Source organism: Chaetodon trifascialis, chromosome 12, assembly GCF_039877785.1.
Source record: "Chaetodon trifascialis isolate fChaTrf1 chromosome 12, fChaTrf1.hap1, whole genome shotgun sequence".
Classification (NCBI taxonomy): domain Eukaryota; kingdom Metazoa; phylum Chordata; class Actinopteri; order Chaetodontiformes; family Chaetodontidae; genus Chaetodon; species Chaetodon trifascialis.
Genome location: NC_092067.1, coordinates 11275953 through 11291068, shown reverse-complemented (window position 1 = coordinate 11291068; position 15116 = coordinate 11275953). Strand labels below are relative to the sequence as shown.

Genomic DNA, 15116 nt, shown 5'->3' with positions numbered 1-15116 from the left:
CTATCAACATTTTGTCTCATTTTGCTCCAAACAAACAGTGCTAACATGCAGGGGTGAGGCCAGAGGAGTGGCTAGGGCCTCTGTGTGAAGTGACTGTTAGCATTTCTTGTTGGAAAGTAAATCAAAAGACTTTGGAGAAGCACAGGGGACTACAACTGCACGTAAAATGACGACTAAGAATTGCAAAAAAAAAAAAAAAAACTAAAAAGAATGTTTAAGAGTCCAAAACAATCACAAATAGACACCAAATGACCACAAAGGGACACACAATGACTATAAATGAGTGCAAAATGATCACGAAGAGGCACAAGATGACTACAAATGGACACAAAATGACCACAAAGGGAAGCAAAATGACGACAAAAGGAAGCAAAACAACCATAGACACTATATTTGTAGTAGTTCATCATTGACTGAATTGAGGTTATGATGAGTCATTTACACCATTAAATCCTTTATATAAACATTTTAAAGCTACACACATGCTTTAGTGATAAAGAGTGCTGATTTTGTATACTTCTGTAGATGAGGTAAATCTCCCGTGTTTATTTAGTTGTGTGCATTTGATAAGCTACGATAAAAAACACCGGCTTCATCCAAGGTATGTGCGCTTTATCACACATATTGCCAAACACGATAACAAGTTAAACATCAGATTCTGTGACAGACAATAGATATTTTAGATCCAAATTAATCTTAACAAAACAGTTGAAATGCAAATAAAGGCAATCCCAAAGCCCAGTTTGTGTCAAAATAACACAAAAATACAATTTATGCTCCCAAAAAAACGACTTAATGAGAGTTCATATATATACAGTAGACTTCACCTCCCTACCAAACAAAGTACATGTACCCGTCAAATTATTCAGTGTTTACATGATGAACACAACACCAACAGATACTGGTCAGGTATCAATCAAAAGGGTGCGGTCAAATATTCCAAGCACGACCTCAGAATATTGTGATATTGGATAATGAATAGAAATAAATCAACGGAAATCCATCTTACCGAGTCAATACCAAGCTCTGTTATACACCCAACATTGTTCATTTATACTTCAATCAGTTACTTACTATACTGAAGTATGAGAAAACACACTAGCAACATCCCATGATATCCTCTTTTGACTTTCACAACCCAAACGCCAAGTTCACACCGTACTTGAAAGAGCGGCTTGTTTAATCATCTGATTGAATGTGATGTATTGTTTCCTTCACAAAACACCTATATTATTATGCTGCATATAGAGCTGAAATGATCAATCTGTCAATCAACGGGAAATTAATTGATCATTTGTACATTATCTTTTAAGCAAAAATTCCAAACAATTCTGTTTCCAGCGCTTATCTGCTGCGTTTCTTTGTTTTAATTTGGCATTCCTCACTATTCTCAGACTTTTTACAGACCAATTGATGAATTGATTGATTGAGAAAATACTCTCCACATTAACTGATAAGGAAAACAATCATTAGCTACAGTCCTGACTGTGTGTATCCTGGGCAAGAGAAAGAAAATACGCTCATGTGGGACAGCAAAGACTTCTTGGAAATTTTCTTTATTTAAAAAGTATTGAAGCAGTGCAATTAAAATCTGCAGAACAAATTCAAGGTACAGTTCTGACATACAGTACAATATCAACAACAGACAAACACACAAATACAAAGTGAACCTGAGTTGTAGTGCACTGAGTGAGAAGCATGAAGTCTGTAGGTAAAATAAGACAGCGGCACCTGCAGAGTGTCACAGAGGTGCTTCTGATATTGGCAGATAATAAAAAAAATACATCTTGGCACAGATTTGAGTAAATCCACTCATTCAACTCATCAAACCCGACAGATAAAAACTGATGCACATGCCTCATACATAACATCTGTAGACTACACAAACATATATACCCAGGTATAATTCATGCACACGAGGAAAAACGCCCTGTACTGGCAGAAAAGGCTGCACATGCTGCTTCGTGCACATTAATTTCTCTGCATTTTCCATCTGCTACTGCTGTTTGTCGGCGCAGTTATTTCAGTGAGGTGAGCCAGACTTCATGTGGCTGACGGCAGAACAGTTAGCTTCTCCTGCGTAGCAACAGGACGGTTTAAATGAGCGGACTGGCAGTGGTGTGCGGGTCGAGGCTGGGAAACCTTGTCACACTATGAGAGAGTCCCTGCTCAGTGCAGTGCTCTGTTAAAGAAATACACCAAGAGCCACATGTTAGAGACTTTGCATTCATGCTTGTGCTCGGTTAGTCCAGCCTCCAAGTTTTATTACAATTCATAGAATTCATACAGCTCAAGCCGCGGTGATGACTGTGACACTGAAAATCACAGTCAGTGAGCCAGTTAGTAAGCTTTCATAACACTGATGGTTGCACACATGGCCAGGTTACACAGTACATATCTGAGTTAAACACTTTGTAAATGTATGCAGAAACCCTCAATAAAATCCTATCAGAGAGAAATTGTAGTGATTCAGTGTTAAGACCATAAATCTTGTATGTACATTGCACAAGAGACGATCAGATTATGTACACAATACTGTAAAACATTTTCAAATGTCTAAACGCAGAGCTGACGTCATTCTGTTTCATTCTTATTGTCAACAAATCCCAGACAAGTTCAAAACCAGTGACATCTCTCCATACTCTGACATCCCTACGCATTTTTGTTCAGAAATCATTAAAAATGGGTCTCATCTTGTTGTATTTTTATTTATTTATTTATTTATTTCATTTCATTTGAAAGGAATTTGCAACAAAGGTGTCAGCTGGACTCTGACTGGAGATGTATCAATCACCTGGTCAGCATCTTAAATCCTTAAGTCAATACAACATATATATTAAGCAGTGGATTAATACATATTTGGTGGGCTTGTGCAGTGGTTCCCTACTCCTTAGCTGTGGAGAAGCTTTGTAGGTTATTGTATCCTATTCTCGTGGTAGTCACCTTGAACTGAGCACAATTTGTGCTTCATATTTCCTCATCACTTCCTGTCACGCCCCAAACAGCAACGACAATATACTGACTTGGTATTGATGTGTATTTGTGTGTTGGCAGGATAAATCAAGTAAGATCATGCCTGAAAGAAAACTTACGTGGTATGTTCACAGGCTGCGAACCCACAACCGGGCAGACTAAACAAACAGGAGAGCCCTATTTAACTTCATCTCCCTGTACTGACAGGGTGTGCAGAACAGGCACGCTTATAACAACTGTGTGACTCATGTGTTTTTAGTGTTTTATGGACAAAACGAAGTTTTATAGCACAGGAGAAAAAGCTATATTAGGTTTTTTAATGGGATTTGTTGAAAATAAGAGAAGTATAGAATATAGACAGATCCGTTTCTATATACAGGATTTAGAGGCTCTGTGCTGAAGGGTGAAGGGGACGGGCGTCCACGTTCCTGCTACAAGTAACTCACCAGGTTTCGGCTCCTGTCTCTCTCGTCTCTGCCCCCCTGCAGTGTGTGGGACATCCCCTGGTGGGGGCGGGTGTATGAAAAAGGCCTCATGGCTGGTTCAGTGGTCCTGTATCGCTCTGATCTGGGAGGTTCTGCAGTGCGGTACCGCTCAGTGGTCGCGTCAGCCCTGCGGTACCGCTCCGCCTCCCACTCAGAGTATGGAGGCAAAGGGTCCTCCTCTTCTGGACGGTTGCTAGGCGACCGGCTGTAGTAACTATTGCTGCCCTTCCCTCTGGAGCTGCCTTTAGAGGGAGTGTCACTGTCCTCGTCCGGTCTACCAGCACCTCTGTCCCCTCCCCGCCCCCTCGCCTTGCTCTCCAGCACACTGCTGAGGAAGGCGTCGTCGTATCCTTGGCTTTGGGGCAGTCGACAGGGCCGATCGCTGTCCCATGTGTCTCTTCTCTTCTGTGGTAATGGTGAAGGGCTGCGGCGGCCCCACCCATCATCCTCATCTCTGTAACAGCGCCTGGGAGGGCTGTAATCCTGCTTATAGACCCGGTCTGGAGGCTCAGCCCGACGACCGCGGGAACCGTAAGACCGAGCAAAGTCCTCCAGCTCGTCCAGGGAGCCGGTGCGCCCTCTTCTGCTCAACGTCTTTCTCTGCAGGTGCTCTGAGCGAGAGTTCCACCTACAGCAAGGAAGGGCACACAACTCAGCATGCCCCCGTGACACGGAGTTTACGCTTTATTGGCCACTGGCCACTTTATTAGGTACACCTGTACAATCCAATGTAATTAAATACACTGGCTCTGCCATAAGAATGCTCAGTTGACCTATTTCAACAGGTCACATTAAACTAATGACACCATTCATGGGACCTTTACCGTCTAAACACATAAACACATACATGCACTAAATAATTATACCTTCTGTCGAGCTCATCGTCTGAGTGGTTGCCTCTGTCCCGTCTGGGCCGTCGACTCTGCGTCAGTGGAGCGGCTCTCAGCACTGACTGGTCATCGAGGTCTGCGATGGGTGGGAGCGCCTTCATCTGGACCGTCTGATAGGTGTGTCTGAAGTCTGAATTCCCTCCATCATGAAGAGAGCTCAGCTCTGATAGGCTACTGGCTGTTGGGACAGACACATCAGTATAGCCACATGTGCGAAATTCATCATAAGATTAATTTGGAAAACATTTTGCAGGTAGATTTTCTGACACCACCTGCTGGAGTGCACAGTCAGATGTGGTTGGCTGATGTTTGAGATGAGAGCATGATACAAACTGCATCATCTGCTTTCTGGTTTGAGGTGACTAAGGCTATATAATCATGAGCACTAATTATAGCTGACTGCAAATTACTGTGTCTCATGTGTCACCTCTAAATGCTGTCATAACCAATTTAAAGGAGAAGCCTGGAAATATTCTTTTTTCCTTTATTTCAACAAATCCCAATGAAGGATGAAAGCCAAGAACTGATTCCACTAACAGCACTATTACTAACACGCAATGCCTTGCTAAAACTTGGTCTGTGACCTTTGTGGTTTTAGATCTTTTTAATCTTCAGTAAGAACCAATGCGCTTGCGGCTGAGAGCACAGGCTGGGGAAATCAGAAAGTATCGAGAGACTGACGAATTTGTTCACACTACTAAATATTCCCAGCTTCATCCTTCAAGTCTGCACAAGACAAAGCACAAAGCATATTTCCCACCCCTATTAATAAACTCATCTGTGTGTGTGTGTGTGTGTGTGTGTGTGTGTGTGTGTGTGTGTGTGTGTGTGTGTGTGTGTGTGTGTGTGTATCTACACTCTTTTTAGTGTATTACTGATACACAAGGACCTTACAAATCTCATCTCAGTAAGAACAATTAAATGTTATGAGAAGAATGTGAGGATTAGATGGAAATTAGAATGAATACATTTACACACACCATGCACATAAAAGAGAAACAGACGGACACAAACACGGTCACACAGCCACACAGATTACAGAAACTGGCCCAATCTGTGCAGGCTTACGTTTGATTGCAGCCATCTTGGCAGAGGGAAACTGAGCCAGCTCCTTCTCTATGTAGTACAGAACTTTCATTGAGTCCTGGTCTGGACTTGCTTTCAGTCGATAACCACCGCGCACTGTGGATGTGGACACACACAAACGTACAGTACGTACACACACACACACACAGGGACATAACTATGCAAGGACACACACCTATAAGTGTAAGTGTCCACCGCATGTTCTTACAGCGTAACAACCAGACTCCAATATGCTCAGATTCAGATTTTAACATGCATGTGGCCGGCAGACATTACTGTCATTACAACAGCTTCACTGTAGGTTAGAGACAGACTCCAGCTGATGAGTTGATGACAGATGAAATGAGGGTTAGTCAAATCAGACATGCTTTTACTGAGCTTTCTAGTAATTCTGCATCTTATTAACTGTTGTGTTGACACTCACCTCCAGCCAGGTTATTCTCCAGTGAGGGGATAGAGGCAATCTTTGGATCCACATGGGATGAAGGGGCAAGAGGAACCACAGTAGGTACACCAGGAATGTAGTAAGGGTACACAGGAACCTGAGCAGGCGGTCCACTCTTTGCCATCTTCCCTGCCTCATATACTGTGCAGGAGAACAACATTAAAGCTTCCATGCACAGAGATTGCCGTAAAGCCAACACTGACAATGCACATGGATCTATTAATAAATAAACAGAGTTTTTTAAGGGACTCGTGTTTGTGTTACTCACGGTGTCGTGGGCAGCAGCAGGTGTCGGGACAGCAGCAACAGCGGACGTAGCAGCAGCAGGAGTGAGGACAGCACTGACACCAGCAGATCCCCAACAATAACAACAACAATACACTGCCCAGGACTACAGACCCCACAAACGCCCACTCTGAAATACAGACAGACAGACAGACAGACAGACACACACACACACACACACACACACACACACACATACGATAGAGTTCAAGATGTGGCATCTTTACTACAACTGGAAAACATTTGAAAGACATTGCAGAGGTCGACCAATAAATATCACAACACATCATTTATTGTTCATATAAAACAGGTAAGGAACTTGACAGGCTGATATAAAAAATAATTATTATTATGACATTTTTCCAGGATGCCCTCATCTGACTCACAGCAGGCACTATAATCTAAATAATATGTGTATATTTCTAATATATATGAGGCATATAACATCTTACAGTTATGCACAGCTATGCACCAACATGTCATCTGTATCTATATCATATCATATAGTATAATGCAGATGTAATTGTACTGAGAACATGACTAACAGGGATAAACCAAACACATGCACAGATAAAAATATTAAGAAATTACTTTGCCCACTTACAATCAAAATACCAAGACATTCACTGTAAACATACAAGACAGTTTACAGACTGATTTCCTGGTTCAAATTGCTATTCTAATTGTAGACTGTAGACATTTTGGGTGGTTTAGATAATCTCTCTGAACTGATCATCTGCCCACTTGTAATTCTTGCCCTGTTGGACTCGTTATATCAAGCTCTCTGTGCTCTCAGATCTCAGCAATTACTTCAGCCATTACAATGTTACAATAATTGAAAAGAAAAACTCCTGATAAACCATAATTTTCCTTTTTAAAAAAACAAAAAACAAAAAACCAACAAAAACTTTTGTTTCTGTATCCCCTTCACTGATGTATCCAGAGGCCACAGAGCAGTAAAAAAGGAAACCTCAGCGAACTCTATGGGACTCTGAGTGACTCTTATCCAACATCACATCTCTAAAGCATCCAGGCCCAAATAGCACACTTCCTCAGGGTGTGCCGAGAAGCAAAATCTGCTCAAAACCGCTCATTAAGTCAACACATATCCCCTGTGGAATTCAAATCATGAGCAGAGGCAAAGGATAAGAACTGTGAGTCTGTCAATCTTTTTCTTTACAAAGCTTCAATAACTGACTGTGTGTAATTTCAGGCTGCGTTACATTTTCCTTACTTTGACTTTACGTAACGTTGAAAGTTCAGTGTGAACAGGAGCTCGTGAATATGCATGTTAGTTAAAGAGAGTTTTGATTGGTCGGTGAGAATTAAACATTAGGAGCATTAGGGAAGCTTGAAGACGCCAGGCAGTGCGACAAAAGTGCAGGTGAGGAGCCGTACCTGGCATAATCTCCACATCAAACTCAGGTAGGAGATCGTCCTGCTGACCTGTCCTGCCTGCAGAGAGAGGGAGAGCACAGGTGAAGGCCGGCAGAGGAAGCAGGAAGCGAGAGTCAAAAGGTCAGGCAAATTAGAGAATTTGGTAGCAGAGTGGATGATTAATGGTCATGCACTGTCAAAGTCAGCAAACACACAGCAACAAAGCATTCATGTCTCAGTTCATGTGAAATAAATGTACTGACGCGCCTGCATAGATTTGATTTTTCATGCTAGCTGTGGGGCTCTAGAGATGCTGGATGCTACTGACAACAGTTCTTGGATGGATTACCATTAAAGTTCGTACAGGCATTCACAGTCCCCAGAGGATGAGTCCTGATGACTCTGGTCATCAGCTACGTTTTCTTTTAGCACCATCACGTTGACAATCATTGTTTAGGTGAAATGTCTCAACAATGACTAAATGGTATGGTATGAATTAATTCATTCACATTCATGTCCCCCTGAGGATGAATTGTAATAACTTTTTCATCTAGCACCATCATCACGTCCGAATTTCAATTAGCAAAGTTTGATTTATGACTAAACTAATGACACTCTCATGACACAAACGTTAGCAAGTTCACACACTAAACTAAAATGTTCAACATGGTTAACATTATACCAACATCAGCGTCTTAACATTGTCATAGTGAGCATGTTAGCATGGTGATATTAGCATTCAGCTCACCGTGGCTCACAGAGCTGCCAGCATGGACGTAGAGTCTTACTTTTGTTATCACATGAATCACACTGATATGTTTCTGTGAGTTTTCAGAGTTCATGCCACTAAAATATGACGCCATAGAGTTTCTGAGAAGAGTTTTCAAACATGCTAACCTGTGAACATGAGCACAAGTCATGTAAGTCAGAGGTCAGAGTTCAACATGCACTTGTTTTGAATCTAATTTTAGCAGGAGGCCCGCAGGACTATATGTTTCTGTGGTAATCTGGCTGTCTGGTGGCGTTAAGAGTGCACACAAACGAATGAACGCAACATGCTGATGAACACACATGCAACATGCATACTGACACACAGACACAGACACATATTGAGATGTGCCAAGAGAGGCGGCGTGTGAGGACAAAGAGGGGGTTTTGGAAACTGGGGCACATAGTTTACCAAGGGAGCTCATCAAAAAAAGGTCACACAAGTTGTATGGTTGTGAAACAGTGCCTCTTTTGTGTTTCATACACAAGATAAACAGGTCAAAAAGAGACAATTCAAGACAGCTTAGACAACTGTAAAATACAGGAAAATAAAGGGACTGCAACAGGTGTGCTGAGACTGAGACACAACTGCAGGTGTCCTCAGTATGTGTTTATCATGAGGTGTCAATGGACTATAATTACAGTAAAGGCCAGTCACTGATCTGTCTGACTGCGGGGGTAGACTAAACACCCACTGGAAGTCGAGCTCCAGAGTGTGCTGAGTCGACAGTTACTATGGAGGGAGGGAAAAAACACAGCATACTCTTGCCACCTGATAAAAAAAGTAAGGTTGGTTCCCTGGGCTGGCACACTCATCTACATACCATGAAGCTCAGTAACACTGAGTAACCTGAGAGAGCCGGGGAGCTATGCAGCCCTGACAGGGAGGGAGGCGGTGAGAGGTGCAGGAATGAGTAGTGGAGGAGTACATGAGAAGATTTTGCAAGACAAACAGGAGTGAACGTCAATGAAACATTTGTCCGAAAGAAAAATTAAACCAGAGATTAGGGAGATGGTGAAAAAACAAACATCAAAACTTGATGCTTAAAGGTCCAGTCTGCAGGGTTTACTGGCCTGTAGCAGTGAGGCTGCAGATTGCATCCAGCTAAATACACCTCACCCCCCCCCCCCCTCCAAGCATGTAGGTGAACCTATGGTGGCTGCTAAAAACACAAAATACACAACTGGCTCTCTCTTGAGCCAGTGTTTGGTTCGCTGGTGGAAAATACACCGATTCATATTTTCAGGTGATTGTACACGAATGAAAACATACCTATGAATATTATATTCCTTTTCTGCTGATGGATCCCCCTGAACCCTACACACTGGACCTTTAAAGGAAGACTTTGACATCTTTAGAAATAGCTTATTGGCTTTCTTGCTGAAAGTTAGGTGACAAGATCAACTCCATGTCATGTCTGTAAAGCAAATAAGGAGCTGCAGCTGGTTAGCTGGTTACTTTCATACAAAGCCAGGCAGGCTGTTTCCACTTGTTATTGTGGTGTGAAAAAAGCATCAATCTTGGAAACTAATTCTCAGCAAGGATTTACCAAAAATGGGTTGCTTTCATTAGTGGTTTATGAAATTGTTAGTGTGCGAGATCTCCAAGCTTTAGGAAATATGTGTTTTCACACACTTCCTAATTCCAACTTCAACAATGTGGCAAAGCTAAAAAGAAACTATAGAACCAAAACCCAGAGCGGTCTTGTTATTCTCACTCCATTAATCCCCCCCCCCCGCCCGCTTCTGTCCTGTCAGCTGATCATAATCAGATTAATGCTCAGTGGAAGAGGGCTGTATGAATGATCAGACGTTAATACTACAAGCACGTCAGGTTAGTCAAACTTAAAGGAAGAAAACCATTCTGGGTATCTTTCAGATCACATTTCTGTGAGAGTTTAACCCACTTTCTACGTCCCTCTCTTCACGTCTACACCAGCAGCGACTCTTAACATGCTCCAGCCTCCTCTGGAGAAAAAAAAAGCATGTTGCCATGGTAGCTTAAGGAGTGTCTTTGGCAACAATAGCCCCCATAGTTCCCTTCGCTGAATGGACATGCTACTTCAAGTTTCATTGACGGGAGATGGTGAATCTGACCTTTAGCACTGAAATTTTAGCTGCTGAGCGAAGCATTGAGGAGCCTTGTATAATCATTAATCGGTAAAGAATACTCTGCAGTGAGCAAACACACAAACCGTTGAACACATGATGCTGTACAGTTTCTGACTGACTTCAGATGCACAGTACAGTCCAGCCAAGTTCACGTCAACCCTGCAAAGTGAGCGCTTGGCTTAATGGTGTAAAGAGGCAAACACCACTCGGCCGTCTCTATGGAAGCTGTTGTACGGACGCTGTGGAATGCAGAGCACCAAAGAGACTATGTCTAAAACCTTTACTAACATACAGAAAGAAACTTCACCGAGCTTCATATGAAACCAAACAAACAGACAAGCCAGCCCATCATGACCAGGCTCAAAATCATGGTTACTTCGATTAAAATGTAGACGTACCGAGCACCAGTAACTCCAGCTGGGCCTCGTTCTTCCCCTCCAGATCGTCAGCAATGACCACTTTACAGAAGTACACTCCACTGTCGCCCCACTGCAGCTCCCCGATACGCAGGTCTGCCTCTGCACAGAGACAGGAAACATGGTTAGACGTGCTGCAGGAGGTGAGAGGTCAGAAGAGCTTGTGTGCACGGAGCAGGTCAGTGTTTAACTGCCACATTTGTGAATTTGGATCGACTGACGCTGAAAACAAACTGAATATAATGACGTGTTTGCTGACTAAATTTACAATCAAATGGTATTTAGCTGCAAAACACACACACCTCGCAGTTACGTGTGAATACAAGCGCTGGATACTCTCAATGCTAAATCTGATATGATACCTGAGTTTCAGTTCCAAAACTAAATTCAGAGCATTTACATGTGAAAAACAAGAAAGTGACGACAGCGGGGAATTGTTGGATGTACTATGTTGCTCTGACACATTTGGACACAAGACGGGTGTTTTGTCTTGATAAGGCTTCAGGTTTAACAAGGACTGATGCATGAATAGGAGTGAGAACAGGGGGTTGTGATTGTGTGTGTGTGTGTGTGTGTGTGTGTGTGTGTGTGTGTGTGTGTGTGTGTGTGTGTGTGTGTGTGTGTGTGTGTGTGTGTGTAGAGCTCTATTCTATTGTGAGACAAAGACAAAAGAGGTTTATTTGGAGAACAGGAAACACGGCGCAGAGTCAGCTCCTGAGAGCAGCGGTCAAACAGCTGCAGCCTTGATTAAACATGTTTTCATAGAGGATAGAAAATGACAACATTACTGTTTATGATCGTGATGTCTCTGCCTTTGTAGTGCTCTGCCAGCGTCATGGAGGCCCCCTGCGCAGAGGCCACAACCCGGACTGTGCGGCTGCTGTCAGAGCACTCCAGGTGGGACATGGCACCCAGCTCAGAGGCCTGGATGCCCAGACTCTCGGGCAGGGTGAAGGACTCCCGCGTGCGGTCTCGACAGTAGGACTTGTACCACCACTGCACCACCGGGGCCTGAGTGGAGGCCGTTTGGTACTGACACGGGAGCACCACGGACTGGAAGAGCATCGCAAACCGCTGCTTCTCCCGCACTGTGACGTGCACGCCATCGCACACACACACTGACACAGACAGAGAAAGAAAATGGGAGTCAATAAAAAAAAAAAAAAACACATAAAGACATTTTGTTTGACTCTTGGATGTGTGATTTGACTGTTCATAACTGTTCGTAACATATAACTATGAGCAACAAGCTTCAAACAGCATAATGGCAGCACTGAGAGGTACCAGCTTCACCTACTTAACTACAGAGTGATCAAAACCAGGGACCTCCACTGCGTATGTTCACTATTTAACACCCTGAAGAGGAACATCTCCCCCACTATGACCATTGGAGGGGAGTTTAGGGCTGCGACTATTATTTTGTTTGCTATCAAATAAGACCAAGAATAGCAGCAAATCTTCATGTAGAAGCTGGAATTTATGCCTGAAAGTCAAAATAGCTGTGATTGATCAGCTCTAGTTTCTGGTCACATTTCGTCGACCCTCACTGATGTAAATGGGGTGAACAAACTACTGCTGGGCTGTTATATCAAACTGCATTAGTTTTAGCGGAGTGTACCTAATAAACTGGCTACTGAGTGCAGACAAAAGCAATTTAAAGACAGGAAAAGGATGCTGGTGACATCTTGATCACAGAAGACACAGCTGTGCTTCGTCTTTGTCTGTGCGGATGATTCACGAGCGTGCAGGGCTACACCTGGGAGATATTCTGCGTCGTATCAAAACAAGAGCAAAGACAGGAACGGAGATTAGGTCTGTGGAGGGGGTTCCTCTGTTGCTCGGTACCGGGGTCAGGAGGGTCAAATTCCAGTGTGTGTGTAGGGGGGGCTCCTGTGGAGAGGCAGGGGGTTGTCATCACAGAGGGAGGGGATGAGAGTTCAGACGCTCGTGGGTGCTTTCTGCTAGTCATATTAGGCCTGGGTGGGGCAGGAACTCACTCTAAACATTTCCCAGAAGACAGGAAATCAAAACAAAAGCAAGTCCACCAGCCTGTCTCTCCTTTAGACCGTTTCTAGCGTTTATCTCAAATGATGTTTCAGACCATTAGGACTGCAACTTTTATCAGTTTCAAAACTGTTGCCAATGATTTCTCTCAATTAATCGACTAATCGTTTCAGCTCAAGTGTCACAGTAGTGTGTTAATGATTCATTAATGACATACTGAGTCAGGCCAGATGAGCATCACCAGGTTTCTTTTTCTTCCCCTGATGAGAAACTGCACTTTATCTGCACATTTCTAGGTACAGTGCTGGTGGGGATTGAGCCAAACCATTTTTTACAAGATAAGTGAACAAGAAGAGGGCCGACCGAGCTCCTAAATTCCTCCCACGAATGAGCTCTGGTCTTCCTTTTGTTTCTTTTTTCATGGACCAGTCCATTGTTAGGGCTGTGCTGAAAATCCCCCCCCCCCCACCTCCAATCCCACTTGAGGAGCCGAGAGGGGGAGGAGGTCAGAGACTCCCAGCCAATGGGAGTATCTCGCCTCTGTGAGCCGGGTGTGAACAGACCAATTAACTGCTGAGATTTAAACCAAACCGTTACTCCATGAATGCCATCGGTCCTGGAGGTTCGGATAAACAAACACAGGAACTACTGGATGCATTATGTCTGAAGCTGAGTGTTAACTATGACATCAGGTGTGACTCACTGTAGGTTAATGAACAGGTTACAGAGGCAGCAGCCTCCTCCTCCACCCTCACACAGACTAAAGGCCTCGGTTTAAGAGCAGAGCACCTTTTGAAACAGTGTGCGGTCACAAATGTATTCCAGGTCAGAGCTCTGCTGCCGGGCGCTGCATGTTTCCTGAACACAGCCAGACCTTTCCTCTCCCAAGCTGTCACATTTCCTGCTTTAACTGAGTCCTACATTCCTTCACATTGACTCAAAACAAAAACGCAGATAAGACTGAACGTGGTCTCCACGTCTGATAAAGGATTTTAATGCAATTCTAAAGCAACACTTTATCACAAAAAGTTTGTGATAAGTGAAGCATTTTTGTCAGGAGTGTTTTGCTCACAGTCATTCTCTTACAGATACATTTTCAGCTCTCTTCAACCTGATTCAGACCACTGAATGGCCTTTAAAAGTATAATTTATAGGATAGAGCTGAACCTAAATTACCTTAATTTTTGATTAGTCTGCCAATTATATTCCTGATTCATCCTGGCTGTTTGAACATGGCCAAAAGATGGATTTAAATAACTTGTTTTATTCAATCAGCAGTCTAAAACTCAAAGATACTCAGTTTACCGCAAGAAATGGATACAAAAAGCATCAAATCCTCACATTTGACAGCCGGAGAGTGGAGATAGTTTTACATTTTTGCATGAGAAATGAGTAAAACAATGGATAAATTCTCAGAGCGTGATCGATTAATTGACCAATCCTTGCAACTCTACTTTACTGTACCTATAAAGCACAGCTCTACCATTAAACCTTATACTTCAAGATGTACAGTTATGATTTTATAGTGAACTGTAGTTGTATATAATGCAGATAAGACTGTAACAGCATCTCTATAAGCCTCTAGAGAACATCATTATTACACCTAATCACATGAAGTTTAATATAAAGCAAAGACAATACAGAATGCCACACACTATGAATCCTAGAGGGATTATTAGGGGTGTCCAATTCGATACCTAATAACTTATTAATTTGTTAAATCATCCCTAAAATAGCATCTGTATCTTAATTCAGACAAAAAGAAGCTCTTTACCCAGTCGCGTACAGACAAGTGTGCAAATACTGTGCCTGGGCTGGTTTTTAGGATCAACCTGTTGCGCTGCTGTCGTAAAGAAAACGTATTTTTAGTAAAGATTACACATTTCATTGAGGAGAATAAGACTTACCTGATGCTCCCAGTAAAACAGCCAGCCGGTAAAAGTTCATTATAGAGTCCTTTTTACAGTAAAGTGCAGTTTGTCCGCATGTTGCTGCCTCTCGCTGTCCGTTCACTGCTGCTAACGGGACTCACAAACCGCGACTGACGGGACTGTACCACTTCACACAGAGGGGACGCCCGGCACAAACACGGCCCCCAAAACACCCTCAAATCCGACGCCATACTTTCATTAAAACACAAGCTTAGTGGAGGTGTTTCTTTATTTTACCCTCTGGAACCAAATTGTAATGTTGCGTAGCGGGTGTTGAGGCAGTGGCTGCTGGGCAGAGTGGACAGGTCTGCTCGGCGTGAAGGTGGAGGAAGGAGGGAGGGCAG

The 15116-nt window shown here is 43.2% G+C and overlaps 1 protein-coding gene across 4 annotated transcripts; it reads right to left on the bottom strand.

Annotated features, from left to right (window-relative positions):
• Window positions 1-1537: 1537 nt before the first annotated feature.
• LOC139340500 (immunoglobulin-like domain-containing receptor 2) lies at window positions 1538-14924 on the bottom strand. 4 transcript variants are annotated; one of them, XM_070976346.1, is made up of 10 exons: window positions 14749-14924; window positions 11626-11955; window positions 10820-10939; window positions 7563-7619; window positions 6148-6294; window positions 5859-6020; window positions 5417-5530; window positions 4325-4526; window positions 3420-4086; window positions 1538-2182 (listed from the first exon to the last, which is right to left on the bottom strand). In XM_070976346.1, exons 1-10 carry the CDS (start codon window positions 14786-14788, stop codon window positions 2147-2149), a joined length of 1875 nt encoding a protein of 624 aa, XP_070832447.1. In that variant the 5' UTR covers window positions 14789-14924; the 3' UTR covers window positions 1538-2146. The 4 variants fall into 4 exon arrangements, with proteins under 4 accessions (XP_070832447.1, XP_070832449.1, XP_070832448.1 ...); XM_070976348.1 differs by lacking the exon at window positions 5417-5530; XM_070976347.1 differs by lacking the exon at window positions 7563-7619.
• Window positions 14925-15116: the final 192 nt, after the last annotated feature.